Raw genomic sequence first — 27,536 nt, 5'->3', positions numbered from 1 at the left:
TCAATGGATCAAAATGGATGCCAGGAGGGGGGGTGGGGATGGGCCTAAGGATTTCATCATTTCTGATCAGGGAAAGGATTCATCTTTATCCAGTATCAAGATTGCAACTCAGACTAACGAGATCATTTATAATCACAATGTTATCATTCTAAAGTTGAATGGAATGATTTATTGTCATCACTGTTGCATTTTCGTTCCTCATTACCATCCCCAGGGGCCCGTAACACAAGGCTTAGCAATGATCGTAGAACATTTTTCTACAATTGATTGGTTTGGCTACAATGTACAATCAATCGTAAAAATCAAGCGTACGATTAATCGCTAACCTATGTGTTACAGGACCCTGGTCTTGACTAGAGAAGGAATCTCTACACATGAATAACAAGAAACCCATAATCAACATCCTGCTAACCCTATTATAACCCCATCCACCCAGACCAGTACCCCCTTGGTGTTCACTTTCAAATGATCCAAGCTACCTTCAAATTCGAATGGTGAATTGAGCAAAATTCGCCCAAATTTTGGATTAGAGATACGATCCATAAGCCTTCAACTCTTTCTTCCCCGATTTTAAACTTAAATCTTCTAATTATATATATCATTTTTATTCGCACATTAACCCTAAATAGACTGGGCTATTTTGATGCCTAAGAAGACTGGGGGGGGGGGCTGATTCAGCCCCCCCCCCTATGATCTCGGCCGTCGACCGCGCGATCGCGACGAAAATTGGCACGTGCGTTACCCATGGCATAATCTCCAAGACTGTAGGATCAAATTTTCTGAAAAATCTCATAATTCATTAATTACGCTAATTTATGCGTAAAATAAAAGATTTGCTCTAATTAACTAAATATTAAGGCCTCTAATCTGCTAATTTTTTATTCACAGACTCTTTGTAGGATTCTGATCAAATGTACGCTTAAAAAAATTCAATATCACAATTCTTTTCTTATGTATTTTATTGTTTTATAAATTTCTTATGTATTTCATTGTTTTTCTACATTTTGTTTTTTATTGTTTTTTCAATGGAAATCGTCTGCTACTTTATTCTGACCATAAACAAGATAAAATTAATTGAGTTTGATTAGTAAAATTGAAAATAATGATACATTTATGAATTTTGGCTAAAAACACAATTTGCATTGGATTTGTACACAAATTCACGTTTTTGAGCAATTTCGGGTCGACATGCACTTACAAAATGTTGCGTAATGTCGGAACCACGTACCCGGGCATCGCAAATTTGGTCTCAAAAGTTGCGCAAGATTTGAAAGAAAAAAGTCATGGAATGGCGCGGTGCCAGCTTTTTGCGTTCCAGATTTATCGCGAAAAATGTGGAGGGGGGGGGGCTGAATCAGCCCCCCCCCCCCCCAGTCTTTTTAGGGTTAAAGATGGCACATTCACATCCATTACATAGAGGGGGAAAAATACACAACATATCATACAAGTGCAAATAGGTGGTGGTCCCACTACCTGATGAAAGCTGTGAGACATTAGGGTCGGAGAAGGATAAAATACACCCTTCTGTTCCAGAGCAATGGGGGGGGGGGCAGTGAAATACAGTAGACTCTACAGGTGTCTAGGTACTTTCCATAGGTCAAATTGTCACCTAACTGGAAGCATCATTTCAGACCAGAAAACTGCAAAAACATGTTGTTCATGACATTTCATCCATGTGGGACAGATTACCTTGGTCCGAAGAGATTCTACTTTGGTAGAATCACACTTCCCTTTCAATTTATTTACCATCTTTAAATATGAGCATAGAAAATCTGACATGAAATACAAATACATATTGTTTAACCCTAATTCTCCCGGGGGGGGGCCATAATGGCCCCCCCCTCGACAATTTTCGCGATATATCCGCTGCGCAATTTTTTTTGACCTCGCCGCTCACTGACTTTTTACTTTCAAGTCTCGCGCAAATTTTGAGACCAAATTTGTGACGACCGGATACGCGGTTACGACATTACGCAACATTATGTAAGTGCATGTCAGACCCAAAATTGCTCACAAACGTGATTTCATGTACAAATCCAATGCAAATTGTGTATTTAGCCAAAATTCATAAATGTATCATTATTTCTACTTTTACTGATTGAATTTAATTAATTTTGCCTTGCTTATGATCAGAATTAAGTCTGGAACGATTTCCATTGAAAAAACAATAAAAAAACAAAAAGTAAAAAAAAAAAAGGAAATACATAAGAAATTCATAAAACAATAAAATACATAAGAAATTGATTTCCAAACTGAAGTTTTTTTTAATTGCGATTGTTAAGAATGCTACAAAGAATATTTTAACCAAAAATTAGCATTCTAGGAGCTTTATTTAGTGAATTAGAGCAAAAAGTATGATTTATGCATAAATTAGCATAATTAATTCATATAAAATAAAATCTCATTATTTTGGAAAATTTTACCATACAGCCTTGTAGATTACATCGCACACAACCAGCGTGCAAATTTTTGCGTCGCTCGAGCGATCAGCGGCCGAGATCTTAAGGGGGGGCCATAATGGCCCCCCCCCGGGAATGACAAGAATCAAAATACCCCGGGAGATTGAGGGTTAAAATGGAGGGATACCCATACTAAGCACAGTGCTTGTAAGCAGGGTCCCAACATACACTATACATTTGAAGTTAACATTATAGATTATACATTAAAATATATATGTAACAATAAACACACATATGTATACACATAAATTAGAGAGAGAGAGAAACAGAAAGAGAGGGGAGACAGTGAAAGAAGAGGTAGAAAGAAAAGAGTCATGATAAGAACCATTCACAATTCCTTTAAAAAAAACTTACATGGGCTTTCTTGGCTTCTTCTTGAGCTTTGGCGTATTCTGAGACAAGCTTGGCTAATCGTTTCTCTCTTCTCATCTCAGCAAGGATCAGGCCTTCTTTGAGTAAGCCTTCCACCACATCTTCCTTCTTCTCTGGCGTGAGTAGAGTGACATACTCTAATGTTCCGTTCTTGTACTCCACATTGGCCAAGTAGGTGTTGTTTAAGATGGTAGACTGTACTGCTTCTATGGCATCCAGAAAGTTCTCTTCCTATAAGGCACAAACATAAAAAATAAGGATACAAATACTTGCTTATTTAGTGCAAGCAAAAGTATGATTTTGCATGCTAATTATGCATTAATTAGCATAACTCATCAATAGCAATTTCCATGAAATAAACAAGAATTTTGAAGGCTATGTCCCAAGCAACATGCGTGCCAATTTTTGGCACGATCATGCGGTTGACGGCCATATGATCTCCCAACAATACCCCAGCCTACATAGGATTAAATCTAAATTTAAATTCTTCAGTATACAAAAAGCTTTGTAGAATTAATTGAAAGAACTCTTTGCACAGTTGAATGTATCCATATAAAAGACAGCTATACACATTTACATAATTCTTATATTATAAAAGCGGATTATTATCATTTTTTCATAATAATGTGGGGGCATTGTGGTCAAGTGGTTACGACTCTCGTCTTTCAATCAGAGGGACGTGGGTTCGAACCCCAGCCATAGCGTATTTTCCTTCAGCAAGAAATTCACCCACATTGTGCTGCACTCGACCCAGGAGAGGTGAATGGGTACCCGGTAGGATTTATTCCTTGAATGCTTTAGCACCTATGAGGCCTCTCAGCTACAGCTGGGGTAATAACACGATACCAAGTATCAAGCGCAGTAGAACATATGCAATTATAGTAGCTGCACTATACCAATGGAACACATTATTAATATTATTTAACCCTAAAAGGCCCGGGGGGCGGAATCCGCCCCATCCCCTTGACATTTTTCGCGATTAATCCGCCACGCGAAATTTTTTGACCGCGCTGCTCACTGACTTTTTACTTTCAAATCTCGAGTCTCGGGTACGCAGTTACGAAATTACACAACATTATGTAAGTGCATGTCAGGCCCAAAATTGCTCATAAACGTGAATTCATGTACAAATCCAATGCAAATCGTGTATTTAGCCAAAATTCATAAATGTATCATTATTTCTACTTTTACTGATTAAAATTAATTTTGTCTTGTTTATGATCCGAATCAAGTCTGCAACAATTTCCATCAAAAAAACAATAAAAAACAGAGAGTAAAAAAACAAAGAAATACATACGAAATTTTAAAAACAGTAAAAACCATAAGAAAAAATTTGTGATTCCAAATTTTGTTTATGTACATTTGATCAGAATCCTACAAAGAGTCTGTGAATAAAAAATTAGCAATTTTGGGGCCATAATAAGTTAATTAGAGAAAATGTTTTATTTCATGCATAAATTAGCATACTTAATTAATTTTAAAAAGATCTTATTTTTTCAGAAAAATTAATCATACAGCCTTGTAGATTTTATCGCACACTGTGCAAATTTTCACGGCGCTCGTCCTATCGACGGCCGAGATCTCAGGGGGAGGCGGAATCCGCCCCCCCCCCCCCCCTCGGCTGTGAGATGGGTCCAAATAACCTGGCTCTTTTAGGGTTAATACTTACATCTTTTGGTAATTGTACACATGCTAGATGGTATTTCTGTGCCTGAGGAGCCTGTGTGTGATAACCAGGGGGTAGACTTGCTAGACTCGTGGATGGAACCAGCTCACGCTGTAAAAAGAATAATGTAAGACAATCAGTTATATGTCAACCTTCTATGGCTCTAACAATTGACAAAGCAAAGCAGATGAGACCATGCAAAGTATGTGATATCTGCATCTTCAAAGTTGAATTATGCCAAGGTCGAAAAGATGTCTGTGATCCCAAGAAATCATTTGTCGTAACAATTCAAAATAGGAGTTGATCTTAGGCCTATAATTATGCATGTTTTTTAGTACATCAAAAGACAGTGGAGCACTCATTTATATTGGTGTTTCAGGGCTGAGACACTTTGGTGCCCCCCCCCCCCTCCCCTTTCAGACCTTGATTTCTGTCTCAAGAATTTAGATAAAGTGGGTTCACTATAGAATTAAAGCATGATCATGATCATTGCTTCTCAACTGATGGGCCGTGAAGCTCTCTCAAGTGGGCCACGAGAAGTTCCGGATGGAGAAAAAAAATAGGGAAAAACTATCGTATATTTCACCGACCTGTCCAAACATGCTATGTTCAAAACGGTCTATGTGGGTCAAATAAAAATAATGCACGCTTAGAATCATGCATGTTGCAAAGCATGCACATGCACATTGTATGATGGTTTTAATCTAATTTTGATGTGAACCTCATGTGCATGCATACTGTGTATGCAGTTAATTGTCACCCATTTACCGGACCGTTGCGAATGCAGATTAATTCTCAAACTGTTTGTTTTGAATGTGCTTCACAGCTTTGTGTCCAAATGTAACAAAATATTTTTTTACCAAAATAGATGTTTTTTTTATTTTGGTAGGTGGGACTCAAAACCTTTGTTTTCACTCTGTTGCCAGTTAGTTATGGAGTTCCCTACATCCTGGTTTTCAATCTATTTCCAAAACCCTGCATTTTACACTTTGTAGTAAGTTTAACAAAACGCACAATTTGATTTATTTTTTGCAAAGCACCAATAGATAGTTAAATTCTAGGGCCCATATTCCGAAGTCCGGTTTAACTTAGACAGTGGTCTAACTTTGAATAAAATTTTGGAAAGCCAAAAATTGACAAAATTTGTTTACATTCCCTGTTTCTTATGTTTACTCTGCTTTTACTTTAATTCTTTAATGGTGAAGACAAATATCTCATTACTCTTTCCCAGACAGTTGATAATGATTTGAGAGTCAAATTAGTTGATGTATTGAACCTCTTCTGTTAGAATTTATGTCACAATCGGCTATCCAACCACAACTTGAAACCAGAGTTTAAGTTAAACCCGACTTCGGAATACGGGTCTAAATGCAGACCTGCCAACCTCTGGGAATGAAAAACTGTATTCTGTGATAAAAAAAACTGTATTTTTCCCCAAAAAAGTGTATTTCATAATAAAATGCTTGGCGCACTCGCTCATCGCGGCGCTCAAGCTGCATGCAAGCTAAAATGCGCACTGCTCTTGCAGATGAAAAAAAAAACATTAAAACATGTGTATATCTTCACCCTGGTTTGAACAAAATGATTGGAAAAAAAAACAAGTTACCTGAAATTACATTGATCTAATAACCATATCTGTGCACGTTTAATGAAATAGAGACATAAAGAGATTATTTTTCTCAATAAATTACGATTCAGTTTAAAAAAAAAAAATGTATTTTTCAAAGAAAAAACGTACTGCCGTATTTTGGTTGCAAAAACGTACTAAATACGGCTAAAACGTACTGGTTGGCAGGTCTGTAAATGTCTACTTTGAAGCTACTCACATTTCCGAAGTCAATGAAGAGTACAATGACCTTGTCCCTTGATGATACTCTCTCAACCTTCGCTCTATACCATTGTCCATCTAGAGCAAACTTAGCAGCACAGAGTTGACCAACCTGAGGTGTATAGGCTCCTTGCAGAGGAGGGGAAGCTTCGAACTCGGTCCGTAGCTGAGTCATCAACTGCTCAAACTTAGGACCTGAACAAAGATTTAGGAGTTTTGGGAAAATGCAATGAAATTATTCTGTTTATAACTAAGCACATAGGGTCATGATCAAGTCATCAAATGTGAAGACCTGATTGAGAGGGTGTTTAGGAAAATGAAATTAAATTGATATTCTATGCTCCTAATTTTGGGACTGAATAATGATTAGGAGGGGGTTTAGGAAAATGCTAAAGAAATGATTCTACAAACATTAGGATTATTATTCTAAAAACATCATCATCATCATCATCAAGGCACTTTTACATTCCTGGTTATGTTGATGGATTTTACAACTGGAATGAGGGGAGGAGAGTCAGGGGGTTGGGAGGCTAAAAAAAAAAGACTGATTTCATCAAGTACAGTATTAAGATCGCAACTCAGACTAACGAGATCATTTATAATCACAATGTTATCATTCTTAAGTTGAATGGAATGATTTATTGTCATCACTGTTGCATACTAGGAACATTTTTCCTAGTCTTGAGCTTTATTGGCTAATGTCCTGTAACAGAATGTGCCTTGCAATCAACATGCTTCAGATGTGGAGAAGCAAATTGAGAAGCAGACAATTTTTTGATCCGCTAACTTCCACAAAATTAGAACTGCACATTGATATTCCAGGATTTAAGTTATTTATCATCTTCCGCGCATACAGTTTGTGCAATATCAATGTGTAATCATGACCCGTTTCTTTCAACCCATGGCCTAATTCATAATGACCATCATAGGAACAGATATGAAGAGAATATTACAATGACAGTCACATGTAAGGGAATCCATTAGGGCATTTTCACCACAGATGGACACAGAGGTGAAAAAATCAAGTTGATATTCATGTCAAATGCTTTATGTTTTTTAATAAAACAAGACCTGAAGTTTGTGAGACAAATTTTTTTTCCGACTCTGGCAGCCATTTTTTATTTCAAAATGGCTGCCAAAGTATGGATACAAATTAGAGTTGAAAATAGTATATTGATACATATTTTGTTTTGACAGATTTTTAAAGAACAGGTTTGATCATGATGTTTTCGCCTGTGATTTAGCTTGCTATTATAACACTTTTTAAAATCCCACAGAAAGAAACACCAGTAATTCATTCATCTGATAAAAAAACATTGATGAAGTATGTGATATGGTATGTAATGTCAGTTACCGGAAACATGAACTTTTTTTTCTCATTTCCTGGAAAAGAGGATATATTATATGAAACTTGGTAGATTTCCTCTCTAGGTAACACCCCTCCCTTCTACACCAAAATTAAAGATTACCAATTAACAATGAAGCCATAGGGTACCATTAAATATATGTAATGTCAGTTACCAAGTGGAAAATGTAATGTCAGTTACCGAGATGTAATGTCAGTTACCATGATAAAACGTTGGTTACCAATATTGAAATGCAAATATGTGGTCAATTTTATGGTAAAGAAATATTATATACTTGTAATTTAAGTCTTTCACTTTAAAAGTCACACCAGAAGGAGCTTGCTATTGACTTTTAAAAGGTATAGTTCACAAGGAATACTATATGAAATTATGAAGGAAGTTGCATTCCCATCGTGCAAACAAAAATTACTATGAAATTGTTTTGTACATGCACTTACCAAGTACCTAATTGTTTGTATCAGACAATTTTTTGTTTGTTTTTTCGGGGGGGGGGGGGGGTAGGGGGTACTTTTCCCAACCTGTTGCCTAAATCTGCAACATTTTTTAAGCTTAACATTGTGATGAAGGGGATTTCCAGGGTCCCTTTTTTTAGTTTCTAGGATTCTTTTGAGCATTGCCTCGCTAAAAGTAAATTTCTGGTTTTTATACCTGGTAGTAGTGTGGATGTGTGATACAATTTGTTTTTGGTTTACAAGTATGTATGAAAAGTGAAATTTGACAGTTCTGATCAATGTTGCATGGATCTACTAAAACTAATTTACAAATAGTTCAGTTTCAGTTTAGAAGCTGGAGTTTATTTTTTGTTGACAGCTTATAAAAGAAATTAGCAAAGAAAATGATTAAACAAATTATGAAGAGAATTGAAATCCGACAGATATGAACAAGCATTGCTTGCACTGACAAGAATAGAAATCAATAAAACTACATGGCTGCATGAGATTCGGGGGAGGGGTACGTGTAGCCTAGGGGAGGAGACCCTTATTCATTTTGCCTTTTTTGAGGGGAGGGGGAAAAAGTCGATATGAAACTGATGAATATATTATGGGTGTATAGTCAGAACAATCCATGTGTACAGTCAATGCAATATTAGATTACTATAGGAAAACATGTAGCTGCTATGACCCCCCCCCCCCCCTGAGTAAGTAAAACATACATTTCTTATCTTTTGATAATTAAAAATGTGAAGTATTATGAAACTTTTATGATTTTAAAAAGCCTTACATATAAGTACCAAGAAAATTATGCCTCTGAAAATCATATAGCACTGGTAAATGTTAATGTGTATTGTCAGTTACCGACAAGTAATGATAAAAATGTTCAAATCAAAGAAAGGAATTAAGAAAAAGAAAAAGTTTTTTCATTGAAATGTTCCTAGAAACTCTGGTATACTTTCACATCAAGCTCACTTTAATGTGAAGCCCTGCACAGAAGATACAATGCAATGATTCCACACATTTGACTTCCATGTGTTATCTCTATGGCAAATTAAGTGTAATGTCAGTTACCAGCATGGTTGTGGAAAAATTATCATAGCCCCCAAAAGACAAAAACGAATTGTTAAATATTTTGACACATCTTAACCCTAATTCTCCCGGGGGGGGGCCATTATGGCCCCCCCCCTCGACAATTTTTGCGATATATCTGCTGCGCAAAATTTTTTGACCTCGCCGCTCACTGACTTTTTACTTTCAAGTCTCGCGCAAATTTTGAGCCCAAATTTGTGACGCCCGAGTACACGGTTACGACATTACGCAACATTATGTAAGTGCATGTCAGACCCAAAATTGCTCATAAACGTGATTTCATTTACAAATCCAATGCAAATTGTGTATTTAGCCAAAATTCATAAATGTATCATTATTTCTACTTTTACTGATTAAACTTAATTAATTTTGCCTTGTTTATGATCAGAATTAAGTCTGGAACAATTTCCATTGAAAAAACAATAAAAAACAAAAAGTAAAAAAAACAAAGAAATACATAAGAAATTCATAAAACAATAAAATACATAAGAAATTAATTTCCAAACTGAAGTTTTTTTTTATTGCGATTGTTAAGAATGCTACAAAGAATATTTTTAACAAAAATTAGCATTCTAGAAGCTTTATTTAGTGAATTAGAGCAAAAAGTATGATTTATGCATAAATTTGCATAATTAATTCATATAAAATAAAATCTCATTATTTTGGAAAATTTTACCATACAGCCTTGTAGATTACATCGCACACTACCAGCGTGCAAATTTTTGCGTCGCTCGCGCGATCGGCGGCCGAGATCTTAAGGGGGGGCCATAATGGCCCCCCCCCGGGAAGGACAAGAATCAAAATACCCCGGGAGAGTTAGGGTTAACCTAGTAATGGAGGTATATTTACAAATTCAAATTATTACTCTATCTACTCAGGGACATGAGATATTTCAATTTTAATGAACACCCTGAAATTGCATGTCCTTTTGCGTAATGTCAGTTACCGACACATTTTTTCTTGCTGATGCGTAAAAAAATGTGGTTACATAGGAAAACTTAGTATCAGAGTATACAGCAAGGTTCACTTTATCAACTCTATCAAAAGCAAACTCCCATCATTTGTTGTTTTAGAGATACACACAATGAAAGGTGTGAAAACATTGTGCCGTGTAATGTCAGTTACCGTGAAAATGCCCATTAGCTAACCAATTAATGTCTATCTCTTTGTAGGTCCACGATCAAACCCATGGACCTATCCCATCGATTTAATAGTTAATGAATTCACTAACATGTGACCGTCATTGCTCTCTGAATAACATTCTCTCCATATTTTGTCTACTTTGATCCTACTGTGTTCCGCCGTCAGTTAGGCCAGGAGTTGAAAGAAACAATTCACGATTGGACATTGATATTCCACAAACTCAGTTTGCGCAGAAGATGATATATCACTTAAATCCTGGTAAGTCGATGAGCAGTTCTCATTTACCTTCGTTCGATGTGGTTTATTTGGGAAAATGAATGCATATTTTAAGATAGAGACAATATTGTGATTGTTAATTGTTTACAATCTCTTTGTTTCCAAGTTTCCAGCTAATATTACAGAGAAACATAGCACATAGCATGTACATTGTAGAGATCGTGTATCTTTCAATGCTATATTGAGGTCATTATGTGTGAGCGGAAGTTTGCACATCGCATAATAACATACTTTATATCACAAAATCATCTGCTTCTGAACTTTGCTGCTTCCAATGTGAAGCATGTTGATTGAAAGGTATATTCTGATCAGGGCATCAGCCAACAAAACCCAAGAAAAGGGAATCTGTGCCTTTGTAAATGATCAGATACGCCTTGGTAGTCGCTGTTGTTGGAACACCTGTATGTTCTCATTAAAGGTCAAGTCCACTCCAGAAAAATGTTGATTTAAATAAATAATGAAAAATCAAACTAGCATAATGCTGAAAATTTCATCAAAATCGGATGTGAAATAAGAAAGTTATGGCATTTTGAAGTTTCACTTATTTTTCACAAAATAGTGATACGCACAACTCAGTGACATACAAATGAGTCAGACGATGATGTCTATCACTCACTATTTCTTTTGTGTTTTATTGTTTAAATTATACATTATTTCATTTTTTATATATTTGACAATACGGACCAACTTGACTGAACCATATAGTATTAAACAATGCTCATTCCACATGTTCAGTGAGGAATTGATCGTTGTTTAACTTGACAATGAGAAGAATATAATATTTAAGATTTCATAATAAAATACAAAAGAAATAGTGAGTGGATGACGTCATCAGTCTCCTCATTTGCATACCGACCTGGATGTGCACATACTGTTTTGTGAATTTAGGCGAAACTTTAAATGTCATAACTTTCTTATTTTACATCCGATTTTGATGAAATTTTCAGTGTTATGCTTGTTTGATTTTTCTCTTTCTATTCAAATCAGCTGTTTGATGGGGTGGACTTGTCCTTTAACATGCACATAATAATCACTAGGCAGCGGGTTTCATTCGATCAACAAAAGGATTGTGTTGAATGTCAATCTCTAATAGCAAACCCATCTACTCACCTGACTCAACATACTGTGCAAAGAAGTCCAGCTCCTTCCCAACTTCCGTCACCAAGATCTTTACATATTTAGGTTTCCGTTCCGTCTCTTCAACCTGCACTGTTTCAACCTGTTCCACGTAGTCTTCCCAAACCTAGGATTTCAAGAACAATGCCATCATTATTGTTATTTCATTCTGGATTGAAGGAATCCAAAAAAGACTAATTGGGCATTGCAAGGAATGTAATGGGCCATAGCAAGAAGTGGAGTTGTAATCAAATGCAAATCAATAACAAATTTCCATTTCATAAAGAAACTCATGCTTGCATTTGGGGCTTACAATAGATTTAGAATTGAATCGTTCCTATGGTATATGTAACTGCCAGATAAAAAATCCTACAGATTTTTTATTGTAATACGTACTACACAAGAACTGTTTATAATTACTATTATTATTATTACCTTTAATTTGCTGGACTTTGCTTTATTTTCTGCATCAGAGATCTGTCTGGAATAGTTGCTTCTCTCTGCAGTGAAGTGCATCTTCGAGAGTCCTTGTTCCACCAGAGATACAGAGAGATTAACACCATCAACAAACAACCAACCAATCAGATTACCACCTTTGTCCATGTTCTCAACTTCTACCTCCACCTACAAATTTTTTTTTTTTTTAAGATTAAAGAAAAATATGAAAATTTAGCAGCATTGGGTGTTTTGAGACATGTCCCAAAAATGGTAATTGTGTGTCTTCTATCTCATCTCAGTTTCATTTCGAATTTTCTATTCTCAGATGACAGACAAAACTGTTACCCAAGATTTGGTACCTTTGCTCGAAAGAGAGGCATTTATGAGAAAACCTGCTCGCAAGAATATTCTAATACCTTTGTTTATTCATTACTATAACTGGCAAGTGCTATTGGTGTGTTAGCTAAGTTAGTAGAGCGTCCGTCTCACAATCCAGGAGGTCGGGAGTTCAAACCCTAGCCCCGTCAGACCAAAAGACGTTAAAAGATGGGAGTTACTGCTACAATGATGCAAGGGATAGAGCTACGTGGGTCTGGCACTGCATATTGCCAGACCCCCGATCAATAGGGCAAAAAGAATTTTCAAATTTTTTTTTTTTTAGATTTAATTTTGAATAATAATATATAGATTTTTTTTCATTTTTTATTTAAGACACGTGTGTATCATTGACTGGTACTATTGATGATCCATCTTACCTCTCTTTGTAGACATGTCTCTTTGGTGAATTGAAGAGCTTCTTCACCGAATGGTTCTCCCTGAGTTGGACCTCCTGGACCAGTCCTTGCCATACGTGGACAGCTAATCCCTGTAATCACAAAATATAACACTATTAATGAATCAAGTACAAATGGTTCTCCTTGAGTTGGACCTCCTGGACCAGTCCTTGCCATACGTGGACAGCTAATCCCTGTAATCACAAAATATAACACTAGTAATGAATCAAGTACAAATGGTTCTCCTTGAGTTGGACCTCCTGGACCAGTCCTTGCCATACGTGACAGCTAATCCCTGTAATCACAAAATATAACACTAATAATGAATCAAGTAAAAAACCCACATGGATGGATGGACTGATGGATGATTAAAGGAATGAATGCCTAGAATTATGATTGATTGATTGAATGATTGACAGATTGACCGACCGACCGACTGGATTGATTCAATTCAATTCAATTCAAGTTTATTTTGCCTCTGCATAAAAATGAACACAAGTGTGGTAAAATACATAGGAACAAAGTTTACATAACATCAAAGACATAAAAAAGCATTGAGAGGGAAGCAGCCAAAAAGGAAAAGAATATCCTTATAAAAAGGCCGACCCAACTTACTTTAAAAAGAATAATAATTATTGACAATATCAAAAGTAAAAAAAAAAAAACAATTAGAAGACAATACAAAGGCATAGATACACAAATGGTAAGATTTAGATTATATATATATATATATAAATATTTACAAACAGGTTTAATTATCAAATATAAAGTTTCTGAAGTTACGTTTGAAAATATTAAATGAACAAGATGTTTTCAAATTAACCGGCAAAGAATTCCAAAGTAGTGGGCCACGAAAGAAAATAGATTTATGAGAAAGGCAAGTTCTTATTTTAGGAAGGTGGAAGTTTGCAGCATTTCTAGTAGGGTATTCATGAATATTATAATTTAATTTAAAACAGTTCAATAAAAAAGAAGGTAAAAGTCCTTTAGAACATAGATACATAAAAAGTCCCATTTCATACTTGTACATATCATAAATATTTAAAATTTTAAGTGAATGAAAAATAGGATAAGAATGGGCGTAAAAAGGGGAGTTGTTTTTAATTCTGACTGCACGTTTTTGAAGTTTATGTAATCTGTCTAAATAAATATTCGCAGCACTTCCCCAGGCAAGAATGCCATAATTTAAAAATGGTGAAATAATAGCATAATACAGCATCTTTAAAATATTTGGTGGAAAATTATGCAATTTGTACATTATGCCTATGTTCTTAGATATCTTATTGCAGATGGCATCAATATGATTTAACCACGTTAATTTATTATCGATTATGACACCAAGAAATTTTAAAGATGAAACTTCTTTTATCATTGAACCACACAATTTTATATCAATTTCATTGGAGTTTATTTTCTTATTTGTAAATATCATAAAGTTAGTTTTAGAGACATTGAGGGATAACTTGTTCAAGTATAACCAATCGGTAACCTTCTGTAATTCCTCATTAAATTCTGTTTGTAACGTCTGTAAATCTTTGTGGGACATGAATATACTGGTGTCATCTGCGAATAAGATAAATTTAAGTTTACTGGATACATTGCACATGTCATTAATATATAAAAGGAATAAAAGAGGTCCAAGTATCGAACCTTGGGGCACTCCACATCTTATAGATTTCAATTCTGATTTAATTCCATTACATAATACATATTGTTTGCGATTAGATAGATAATCTTTTAATAAGTCTAAAGTAATTCCTCTTATTCCATATGCATATAGTTTTTTCAACAAAATATTATGATCTAACGTATCAAATGCTTTTCGCAAATCTAGAAATAAACCTATCAATATACTCTTGTTATCAATTTCATTTGTAACTTTCTGAATAAAATCAAGTAATGCTGACGATGTGGAGTGCCCCGCTCTAAACCCATATTGACTATGGGTAAAAATATTGCACTTATTGATAAAATTTAAAATACGATTATATAAACATTTTTCAAATAATTTAGAAAAAACGGGTAAAATAGAAATGGGACGGTAATTGGACAACGTTTCGGAATTTCCTCCTTTAAAAATAGGAATAACTCTAGCAATCTTCATTGAATGAATTAGTGAGTGAACGAAGAAACGAACGAACGAGTGACTGAATGAATGAATGAATAAATGAATACATGGAATTATATGAACAAAGAATTGGGCATAACCATGATAGCTGTCAACCAGGGATGCCAACCTCTTCAAATAATTTTACAGTATTTTTAGAGATGAAAATAAAATAATTTTGGTAAATAAACCATATTCATCTTTTTTTTGTAAAACACATGGTGCATAATAAAACATTTGTAGACAAATATTTCTACTAAACCTGCAATATTTTCTTTTAAAAAATCATTATGTAATACTGCAAAAAGGAGCAATTGGCATCTCTGAGATAAGATAATAGCAAGTCCTTCATGAAATGAGGCCCCTGTTGTGAAATATTTCTGAGTATTGTACCAACCTGCGAGTAGGAATGTCATAAGGCATGTCTCTTTGGGTAAGAAGAGTCTTAATCGAGATCCACTAGCGACAAACTCTACAACAGCTTCAGTTCGACCAGCTCGTTGAAGGAACGGTAAAAACTGCTTCGCCTTGGCAGAATCCTGTCAAACAAAACATTGTTCATTCTGTATTTGGATTTGTAACAGTGATGGGGGGGGGGTAATAATCTTATGCATGCAGATTTCAAGTACGAGCAGCTAGAGACAAGCTATTCAATAAGGTTGCTCTTGATAATGGTCTATGTTTGGAAACAATTTTTTGCAGAATTCAATTATTATTATGTCAAGCTATTTTTTAGACCAGTGGCTTTCAGACATTAAACAGTCACAATTAAATTTTATTGCCTTAGAAAATCCATACTTGCCACTCTTTACCCAGGTGTAGTAAATAGATACCTGGTAGGAAGAGATAACTTGAATTTTTAAACACCTGAACAGGGTAATTGTCCTAAAGCCAATGATAGTATTTATATGCCATGCTTAAAAACATTGTACAAAGAACCACCTGTCTATAAATGTTGCATATTATTATCAATATTAGACTGTATTAATGAAATAGCCTTCATACCGGTAAAAAAAAAATTGTTTTTATTTTCAGGGGCTATTTTTCACAAGTTACTCCCTAAATCTGCGATATCGGATAGGCTTTAATATTGTAATGAATGGGGATTTTTTTTTAGGGCTCCTTTTTCAGTTTCCAGGGCTCTCTTGAGCATTTCAGGGGCAAATTGCCCCAAGCCCCCATGTTTTTTTTCCCTGATACATACCCCTGAGAGATCAGCGACTCTGTGAAGGGGTTGTTCCTTTTTACTATGTAGGCCTTTGACATTCTTGATGGCTCGTGTCTCTGCGGCTAACAGTTCATCATAGTGAGCCGACCGTTGATCATCATCTTGTCTGTGACGTAGCGCTGTACATAATCCCTTGCTCACCAATGCTTCAGCCACATTGCTGTATGATCAAATGAAATAAACCTTGAGAATTACCCATGTTTGCAAAGACACAGCTTATAACACAGTCCATTAAATGTCACAAATTTTCTGCGATACCTTCTTGTAAATGCTGGTTAAGTACTTAATATGCACAGGGAGGAACAGGAAAATGATAAAGAAGTATATCTTTTTTTCCAGCTATTTCCCATTTTCCTCAAACATTATCCAGGCAGTATTTCTCACCTTGGCCAACCCTGATATCAGGGCTTTGTAATTTTCTATTATTAAAGAAGTTATTTGCCAGAACAGTAATCGAAACATAACACAGAAGGCATATTGTTTTATGTCCCAATTAAAGAAAAATAAAATTTTGAAACTTGAAAATACAGTATGATATTTCAGCCATTCTGTGTACTGGAGCAAATGGAAAAGTAGTCCTTGTCCCATATACATGTATCTCAATGTGGTCAATTTGAAGTCTCCATAGGTATAGTGATCAATTCTTTTCTTATTTTAAAGCTGTTAAAAATCCATAACTTTAAGACCAATATTTTTCACCTATCTGCCTGTCAGATTTTTCATTTTCTTCTAACAAGAAGTTTCCTTTTCGGGTTGGATTCCCCTTTAATATTATTAATGGAAATGCCAAGTTACAATTACCAGCATTTGGCATGGTGCAATGTGATTGGTGTAAACATGTTTTCAAAGAATGAGTATTTGTAATTGATAGCAAAGCATCACCCTTGGTCAGCTATATGAATGCATCACGGCTGATGCAAATTCATTGCCCGAGAGACAGAGAAGACAGATGGGGGTCTGCAACTCAGACTAACGAGATCATATATAATCACAATGTGATATCATTCTTATAGTGAATGGAATGATTTGTTTGTCATCATTGTTGCAAAAAAAAATGGAAGTTAATCTTTATAAAATCTTCATCATAATAAGTATGGATAATTCCATAAAATATGAACACCCGAGCCGATCTACATGTATGTGAAGATGGGCTGGAAAAGGTTTCTCTCTTATCTTTATTCAAAGGAAAGTGCTCTCAATTTTTCATGGGTTGAGCTGTTTATGAAGGGAGGGGGTGTCCCGAAACCAATTATCTCTAATGGTTCCTTGTGCTTTTTGTTGTGAAAGCAGACCACCACATTCTTCTATGATCGTCATCATCAACATCATCATCATCATCATCATCACTATCTTTCAGTTTAATCATCAATAATTCTTTTATTTTTCAATGCCTGTTTGTTTTATGTTGATTTTATCTAATAATTATAAATACCTTGTAAATACTTTGATTGCATGAGATTGGAAAGTCAATTAAAATGTCTAATTGAAAAACCAACAAAGGAATTTCTAAGAAAATCTATAAAATAGAATCAACATCCTACTAACAGGTGCTCAAAAGTTTGTGAACCCTACAAGAAAATGAACATATTTTAAGTGTTCAAGTTCTGCTATGTTTTAGGTATTTTATTGTGAAGTCAGGTGATGAAATATAACATTCGATAAAGTTTGTTTCTCTGGGTTCGTTGAAACATTCTAGTGTTGTTGTCTACAATCAACAGTGAGTATAAAGGAGTACATCTTGTGGTAGGATTCACTAACTATTGAGCACATCTGTATAATGTGATTTTAGGTGATTGAAAGGTGGATAAAATGCATAATTGAAAAAAAAAAAATTATAATGCAATTGATGGAATAGCTTACACTTGTCCAATGGTGACAGTTGCACATGTTTTCTCAGGATAGCCATCAGAGGCAGGTTTGATGTAATCAACAGACACGTTGATCCTCTTACCAATTAACTTCTTCCTCAGATATTCCCTTGCTTCAAACATGTATGGAATGTCATACAACGGTCTAACCCGTCGATCCTGAACAGATAAAAATAACAAGAATATAAATGTAAGAGGCCTTTCATAAACAATGTAGGGGTGTTGCATGAAAATCCGGCTATTATTCTTAAATAAAATTCATACGTCCAGTCCCTTAATTGAGGGAATGCCTACATTGTATATAGTTTCAGTGTGGGTTGATTGGTTGACGTTTCTTTTGACATATCGAGTGTATGTTGCCCTAATTTTGGGTTTTTTTTTCATTTGTTATGTACTGTACTTTGCATGGAATTTTTTTTTTCATCCCAGTCCTTTTTAGTATCGTGTCTTTTCTTTATGTTATGTTGTCACTCATAACAAGCTGCGCTATTAGAATTGTCACCTCCATTATACTGCAACTCTTGTAAATTTTATGATGTGAATCCTTTGGAAAAATATGTTATTGAAGTAAATTATTTTGACAGTTATATATGTGAGAGCATTATGTTACCTTAGGGGCTTCTTCTGTGGTAGCAGGAAGTCTTGGAGGTCGTATACTAGATAAAGTGATCTTCTTAAAGGTTCCATTATCGAGCTTGACAACCAGTGCATCTGCATTGACAACTTCCATAACCTGTTTCAAATAAAACCAAACAAATTTATCTATTATGAGAAGTGAATTTTCAACCGATATCTGCAATTCAAAAAATAACATACAAATAATGCATTTATGAGTGTGTTGTGGTGATGCAGTATGCTCGAGGATATTAAAATTTGCAAAAAGCACAAGGCGCTGTGTGCGTTTGTATAATACTGTGAATACCTGAGATGCTTGCATTGTCAATAACATCACAAATCTTAAAATGTACATTTATAATAATAATAATTATAGTCAGTTCTTGTATAGCGCATGACACATTATGAATAACGTCTCTATGCGCTTCCAAAGGACTTGGATATTATTACGCCGGCTGTAGCTCAAGCAGCTAGCTTCCAGCGCTCGGCATTTCAAGGAATAAATTCCTGCCAGGTACCCTTTCACCTCACCTGGTGAGGTGAGGTATAAAACAGGTCGGCAGAATAAATTTGCATTCGAAGGTTTGTTCAAATGCCTCCGTATTTCTCTTCAATCCTAGGCCATTGAATACCATGTATCTGGATGCCCTTTTGATTGGCATCAATGCTCCTTTCATTGGACTTGGATAGTTATGTAACCTTCTCAATTATTCCATTTAGCGTTACTATAAGGAAAAGTGGCATTGCCGTAGGAACATTGAAATATAAGGCCTGCCGTTAGATGAAAAGAACTGTGTATTAACAATGATGCTAGAGGTTAGTACATAAAGTGACTATGCGTGGACTTTAATAATAACTAGAGGATTCTCATATAATTTGAAATAATGACCTCTGTGACCTTGGGACCCAAAAATCTCTAGTTGATCAGTCGAACAATTCCTTTATAGTCATCGCAAGAATGAAAATGGATCGACGGACAACCCCAAAATAAAATCAAATGCAACTCTTGATATAATAATAATAATAATAATAATAATGGGTATTTAGAGGCGCTAAAAACAAAACGTACCATAGCGCGTACAATGTAGGAATAACAATTCAACATTTGCAATAATTACTACAATATTCAACATAAAAAGGGAAATTAATTATTGAGGAAAAAGGTATGTTTTAAGGGAAGATTTGAAGCCAAGAACACTGGAAGCATTTCTTATTGAAAGAGGGATAGTATTCCAAGTCTTGGCAGCTGCTACAGCAAACCGTTTTTCGGCAGAGGAGAGTTTTGACAAGGGAATGCAAAGTCTGCATGTGTCAGTGATTGAACGAAGATTACGAGAGGGTGTGTATAATTTGATGGTATTATTAAGATATTCAGGTGCTAGATGATTTAGAGTTTTATAGATTTAGAGAGATATACTGATTTCCAAATGAATTGAATGCAAACCTTTCCACTGAAGTACTTCTCTCCAATATCAACAGTCTTAGTGGGTGGGGTGTAATCTTTCCACAGCCGAAGACGCTTCTCCTTGGCTACCCTATGGATAAACACAAAGAGATACAAGGTTACTGAAAAAAAATATACTCCAAATAATAAACATCTAGCACCACAATCTCATATGATATACCTATTGAGATGACTATTACAGAAAAAGTATAGTAAATTAATTAGCCTCCAGTTTTATTTGTATAGAGAAACTGAAATGTTTTTGAGAGTAAAAATATGTTTTGCAACTTGGTAGCATAATTTTTGTGGCATGAATATACCGAGTACTATCATTTAAGTGTTGTCATTCCATTGGGCCTACTTTAATACAAGACTTCTCTGCTCAGTATCTTGCATTATGGGTAAGGAACTTGGCCAGATTTGAGTAGTTGAGGATTTTAGGCTGCTGGTTTGTAATGGCTTTAATAAATCAAGTGATCAATGATAGTACAGCCAATTAACCATCTGGGTTTTTTTTCACTGATATCTCAGTTAACTGCTTTTGTCTAAAATAGTCAGTGTATCTTATCGGATAAAAACCTACAAACAAAGTGGCCCGAATTCACAAAGGTGGTTTTGAAAATCCACAGTTGAGTCCATGGTTTATGCAGATTTCCTGTATAAATTACGCTTAATTTAGCGCGTATCGGGCACGTGTATAAAACATGTCCAATGCTGGTGCGCGCTTTTGTCACAGTGCGCCAAATTGACGCTTGTTGCTGTGGTTATTCACGCTATTTTATTCATGAGTCCACTGTTTTTATTCATGAGTCCACTCTTCAAACAGTGGACTCATGAATAAAATAGCGTATATAACCATGGTAACAGGCGTCAATTTGGCGCACTGTGACAAAAGCGCGCATCAGCATTGGACATGTTTTATACACGCGCCCGATACGCGCTAAATTAAGTGTAATTTATACAGGAAATCTGCATAAACCATGGACTCAACCGTGGGTTTTCAAAACCACCTTTGTGAATTCGGGCCAGTATGTTGCACTATGTACTAACCCAAGATAAAGTGTACTGCAATGTACATGTATATCATCTTCAATTAAAAGTTTGCTGACCTGTATACTATCTTACCCAGTATATGCTATGTGCACATATCCATTTCTTTTTCATGAATTTTGCTATTCGGGCCTTGGGCTTTAATAAGAAAAATCTCCTTCATTTCCTTAATTAAAAAATATCATATGTGGACTACACACCAAAGTATCACCTTGTTGTTTGAGTAAATAATGCATATTGTACAACGCCTGCTTAGCTTGTTGTACGCGAGCAAATGAGAGGCCGAATGTCAAACATTCGTACCGTTGCACACAAGACGTACCATCCAAAATGTACCGTTGCACGGCTTTAGGAGGTGACGTCACAATACGATTTAATTCATTGCGCTCAGTAAAATGAAGGTGCGATACGCGTATAAGCCTGCCGGCTCAATGCGCATTGCTGCCCAAGGTCATGTGCGCTTGTGGGATTTTGCTTTTCGCTTTCGATTTTTTTGCTCCCTTTTCATAGATTACTGCAGGGAAAAACTCTTGTTTTTTCATATTTTCGCTAACTTCCGAGGCGTTGTACAACACAAATAGCGAATATTCTTATTCGTGCAATGGTGCGAGATTTTGCATTCGGTGAAAGAAAGAGACGCTCTATTCAACTCGGCTAACGCCTCGTTGAATAGAGCATCTTTCTTTCACCTCATGCGAAATCTCGCACCATCGCACTCATGCCTATTCGCTATTTGTATACTATTAATTCCTCTGCACCATCACCATCACCACCCCTACTACTACCACTAATAACTACTAGATAGTACTTGAAAAACTCATTTTCCTTCCATTTATTGGTGTAAAAAAAACTCACTTTTCTGCCGCCCTGAGTTTGTCCGCTCCAGAAGAGACTAGTCCCATGCTCCAATCTACGCAGCGAGCAAAACCATCACGAAGCAAGCACTCAGCAATGTTCATATTCTATTTTAAAAAGGAGGAAACAAGAACTGAGCTTCGTACATTGCATTTGCAATAGGAGATTTCCAGGCAGGTGTTTTAAAACAATGTATCTCAGATCACTTGAATTTCTTAGTTTGCATAAAACAAAGATTGAAGAAGTAAGATGAAACCTTGCATTCCGGAGAAGTGTGGACTGAATATCTTGTTCGGTCTAGGGTTAAACCTAAGTTTGGACTTAAAGGAGAATGAAACTCTTGGAGCAAGTTAGCTTTTGTGAAAGCAGAAAAATCAAAAAATAAGATCAACAAAAGTTTGAGTAAAATAGGACTAGCAATAAAAGAGTTATGAGCATTTGAATGTCGAGATCACTAATGCTATGGAGATCCTCCCATTGGCAATGCGACCAAGATCTGTGATGTCACACACGTACAACTCTCCCATTTGGACACTGAAAATATACCCCAAAACATTTCTTTTTGCTCATTCTAATCATATGACAAACGATTCATCAATGATATAATGTTGTGAAACCTCTGTACTTGTCATCTCATAAAGAGAACACCTCACCTTGTGATAGACTCTATAAAAGTGAGAATATAAGTGAAATAAGTACTAAAGTAATGAGGGAGTTGTACGTGTGTGATATCACAGATCTTGGTCGCATTGCCGATGGGAGGATCTACATGGCACTAGTGATCTCAATATTCAAATGCTCATAACTTTCTTATTATTCATTCAATCTTCCTCAAAATTTCAACAATGTGTTCCTTTGATTTTTCTCTTTGATATGGATTCAGCTGGTTTCAAGGGTTTCATTCTCCTTTAAGTTTTAATATCAGAACACAATCCTGTGAGCTTAGATTTTAATACAGTGTCCATGATACTTACGTTAACAGGATGCAAGACGGTTCCAAGGAAATTCTGATTTGATACCCCCTCCAAAATTATCTTGACTTCTCTTTGGAGTAATCTGCTTTCGGTGAAGAATTTAGCCTGGTCTGCAAACGGTTCTGCAACTTCTTTATCCCCTTCTCTTTTGAACATGGGACACTATAGTTAAGTAAGAATAATAATAATAATACTCAACATTTATAACACGCTTTTCCCACATGGCCCAAAGCACTCAATTTCATTTAACTTATTTATACAAACAAAAATCAGAATGACATATTAAATGAAGGCAGTTGCCTAGAACAAAAGGGTTTTAAGGGACTTCTTGAAGGACTCAATTGTTGGGGATTGTCTTATTGTGAGAGGGAGTTTGTTCCATTCCATTGAGGATGCAACGGTGAATGTTCTATCTCCGGTCTGTTTTCTTTTTGTTGGATATGTTAATTCAAGTGGGTCTTCAGAGGATCTAGTTTTTCTACCTGGGACATAAATTTCTAAACAATCAGACAAGTATTTTGGGGCTAGGTTATAGAGAGATTTGTATACAAAGAGAAGTAACTTAAAAATAATAGCGATTATGCAAGAAATATTAGCAGAATGAAATTTTGGGTGATTTGAGCCACACAGAGTGGATCCACACCCTACAGCTACAAATTTCAATAAAATAACAGTTCAATCTTCACATTTTGTAGAATTCTTTCTCAAGTACATTTTCATATTGCATGGATGCTCCAAGGAGATCAAAGAAATGAAAGGTACCGTAGTGACAATGAAAGCAATAACTCAGTTATCAAAATTTGAATGTGAAAAGATCAAAATCCAATAAGCACAGAGTGGCACAATTTTCTTGCACCTCCCCTACATTAAACAAATATATCAGGCTTTGAGAAAGTATAGTGGAATTATTTATCCGAGGTTGGTCTGGCAATTACTATTTTTCCCCGAGGGGCGAAGCCCCGAGGGAAATATAGTAGTTTTGCCAGTCCAACCGAGGATTAATAATTCCCACTATGCTTTAGAATGAAACGCCTGATATATTTGTTTTATATCCTACTTTAAATAATTTATAACCAAAATCTATGCGCTGAGCATGCAAAGTCCTGTTACTTACTTTGAATTATCTACTTTTCTCCGAGCCACCGCGCTCAGCGGAACGCAGATTAGTGTCTGCGCTGACGCATCGCGCTGGACTTGCGCGCCCGGGAGAGAGAGCGCGCAAGCCGGTGCGCCGAGATATCCAGTTTTGTGAAATAATGACGTCAGAATATTGGTATATCCAAAAATATATCGAGGTCTGACGTCACGCAACATCATAGTTGAAATATATTCGGTCACATGATGCTACTTGAACCAATCACTATACAGGATTCAATCTATGTAGGATATAAACATGTATATATTCTGATATGCGTTCCTCATTCAGTGGAGAAAGCAATATACCTAGCAGTAAGAATGGAGACACGTACGTCGCTCTCAGATGGCCCCTGTGCACTTGATGTATCAATCACATGATACAGTCACATGACACGATCACATGACAAACATCTGAGGGACTTAATGCTGCCGTAAACCTGGACGGTATGCAAGAAAATCCCCAGGGCGCAACTCATCATAGAGCATTGGTCATTTGCTCATGTGTGTCTGATTCTTTGCCTGTTACATTAAATTGTTGCATGAAAATATTCATCTTTATATGAATACTCGGCATTTTCATAGCAGTACTATGGAATATATTAATTATTATATTAAAATGTACCACTTTCAAATGGAAGCACATGCATGCTAGGGAATGATCATAATTTTTATGATAGTCAATTCAGGCAAGCAAAGACTTGATACAATGCATTAGCTTGACCTGTTATACCACCATAACTAGTAAAAAGCACAAATGATGGGATGTATTCATGAAAAAAAATCTATTTTGAGACTACACAATTATATGTATTCAACAAGGCTATTCTAGGGCAACAAAATGGGTTTGTAATAGTTCTACCAACGTTACAACAAAGAGAAAGAGAGAGCGCAAGAGAAATAGAGAGTGCATATGTGTGTGAGAATGAGAGAGAAAGAAAAAAAAGACAGACAGGGAGAGAGGTGAGAAAGACGAAGAAAGAGAAAATTTACCTTAATTCCAGAGAGCATAACAGTGACATACTGGAAGGAAGGTTTCAAGAAGGCACGAAGAGTACACCCATCCCGGACATGCTCCACAACGGCTATTGAAGGCAAGGTAGAAAATGAAAGGAAAGATAAATGATATCAGTGATAAAGTACATTACATCCTTCAATGTTCCTAAGTTCTACCCACTATACTTGAAATATAAGAGAATGTTTAAAATGTGGGGGGAAGGGGGGGTCCACGCTAAAAGCACAAAACATCAAGTTGACTTTTAAGTGATTCATTTGAATTCATCAATTCGCAGATAACCAGTTAATATGCTGTATCACAAAATAATGCCTAATTTCTCAATTGTATCGCATGCAAAATCAAAGAGCGATTGTCAAGTCATGGCATGCTTCAATATGTGGCAGTTGTAGTTCATTGAAAGTTTTAAGTACTACAATGCAGGATGTCCAATAAATGACCCATCTTCATTGTTCAAACATTAACAAATATCAACCCTAGAACTCCCATGTGCATTATCCCTCAATATCTTATGTGATAAATCTACACACATCTCTACTTCTATACATCTATACACCAGTTAAAGGGGAAGTTCACCCTGAAGAAAACTTTGTTGTAAAAATAGCAGAAAAAATAATAAAAAATATTGGTGAAGGTTTGAGGAAAATCCATTAAAGAGTAAGAAAGTTATTAGATTTCAAAGTTTTGGATTTGTGACGTCATAAACGAGCAGCTGCCTCATGTGTTGTGTAATATAAAATGCGTGAATTTCAAAATTTGTATGGTTCCTGATGACTTAATTTTGTTTTCTATTCATGATCGGGTGTGAAATGATTTGTCTATTGATATACAAAAGGTACAGTGAAAACTATTTTCAATTTTCTGAGAAAATGACATTTCATTGATTTTTTACCATTCGCTATGTAGGAATGCTGCTCGCATATGACGTCACAAATCAAATAATTGAAATTCTAATAACTTTTTAATTATTTGATGAATTTTTTTCAAACCTTCTGCAATATTTTTTATTATTTTTTCTGCTATTTTTACAATAAACTTTTTGTCAGGGTGAACTTCCCCTTTAAAGCTCAAGCTGCAGTTTCAAGCATTGTGCATTCAAGAAATACAAGCTCAACGGTAATTATTCACAACCTCTGTGTGGAGTGAAGCACAATGTCTTGTGGAAGGAGAACAAGCCAATGCTGGGATTCAAACCCGCGACTCTCTGACTGAAAGACAAGAGTCAGAAACGCTAGACCACCATGCCCCCATGAATGAATGAGGAACTTTTCTTCTAATCTCACCATCGACTGGTTTCTGATGGAGTGAGTCCACCAAATGACGAGGGTTTTCAGTGGTCCAACTAATATCACGAATAGCATCAGGAGACTGCTCCTTTGCCCACTTCCCCTTCCCGGCAGCCTTTGCTGCATCCTCTAGGTCACACAATCGAGTCTGATCACTGCAAATATTAACAAGGATTAAAGATAAAATGCTTTCAAACAATATGATACAATAAAAAATAAAGAAAACTCAAGACAAAGTTGAATGAAATTGTACATTTTATTAGTAAGGATTTTCCACTGCAGTGAAACTGCATAAAGAAATAGTATTGAAATCCCTGCTACACTGAATAATTTTTGAAATAAAATTTAGGTATTCATGACGTCAAGGGTATTGATGAACATGAATTCAATTGAATTAGAGCAAACTTTAGATTTCATGCATAAATTAGCATAATTAATTCATAATCAGATTTTTAAGCTTACAGTTTGTTTATTATAAATGCCATCGGTAACACACTTTACGATTTTCATCAGAATCGACAGACCCGGTTCGTAAGGAGGGGGGGGGGGCTGAATCAGCATCCCTCCCAGTCTTCTTAGATGTCAAAAAGACCCAGTCTTTTTAGGATTAAGGGTATGCACAGCCATGACATTCGATAATCTTGGATTAATTTAAGCCCGGATTTAGGATTTGATAAAAATACTACTTACTCGCTGGGTTTGATTCCTCCTCTTCTAACCTCCACCAAACCTTCTGAGACAAGGGCTTCTGTCACATTTTCTCCACTTGTATCTAAAAAAACAAAAACAATACATATGACCAGGATGATCGTAGAACAGTTTTCTACGATTGATTCCACTGACTACAATGTACAATCAATCGTAAAAATCAAGCGTACGATTAATCGCTAACCTTTGTGTTACGGGACCCTGGATAGTGTTTCATCAAAGTTCAGTGATTTTTACTGACTTATTTGCTCTAAGCCAATCAGATGCAAGGATTTGTTGTAGCTTATTAAC

At 35.8% G+C, this 27,536-nt stretch overlaps 1 protein-coding gene across 1 annotated transcript in view; it reads right to left on the bottom strand.

The window, feature by feature from the left end:
- LOC135157785 (staphylococcal nuclease domain-containing protein 1-like) overlaps positions 1–27,536 on the bottom strand; it is a 35,442-nt gene that overhangs the window by 1,957 nt on the left and 5,949 nt on the right. The window contains exons 4-19 of the mRNA XM_064114664.1: positions 27,228–27,309; positions 26,535–26,692; positions 25,230–25,321; positions 23,103–23,264; positions 22,129–22,235; positions 20,224–20,314; positions 18,775–18,897; positions 18,157–18,323; positions 16,273–16,456; positions 15,466–15,607; positions 12,944–13,053; positions 12,186–12,374; positions 11,745–11,877; positions 6,324–6,520; positions 4,501–4,608; positions 2,814–3,062 (exon numbers count right to left, since the gene is read on the bottom strand). Coding sequence (XP_063970734.1) covers positions 2,814–3,062; positions 4,501–4,608; positions 6,324–6,520; positions 11,745–11,877; positions 12,186–12,374; positions 12,944–13,053; positions 15,466–15,607; positions 16,273–16,456; positions 18,157–18,323; positions 18,775–18,897; positions 20,224–20,314; positions 22,129–22,235; positions 23,103–23,264; positions 25,230–25,321; positions 26,535–26,692; positions 27,228–27,309 — 2,294 coding nt within the window. The remainder of the gene's footprint in view (positions 1–2,813; positions 3,063–4,500; positions 4,609–6,323; positions 6,521–11,744; positions 11,878–12,185; positions 12,375–12,943; positions 13,054–15,465; positions 15,608–16,272; positions 16,457–18,156; positions 18,324–18,774; positions 18,898–20,223; positions 20,315–22,128; positions 22,236–23,102; positions 23,265–25,229; positions 25,322–26,534; positions 26,693–27,227; positions 27,310–27,536) is intronic.

This window comes from Lytechinus pictus, unplaced genomic scaffold (genome assembly GCF_037042905.1).
Source record: "Lytechinus pictus isolate F3 Inbred unplaced genomic scaffold, Lp3.0 scaffold_20, whole genome shotgun sequence".
Taxonomy (NCBI): domain Eukaryota; kingdom Metazoa; phylum Echinodermata; class Echinoidea; order Temnopleuroida; family Toxopneustidae; genus Lytechinus; species Lytechinus pictus.
This window is presented reverse-complemented; position numbering and strand designations above follow the sequence as displayed.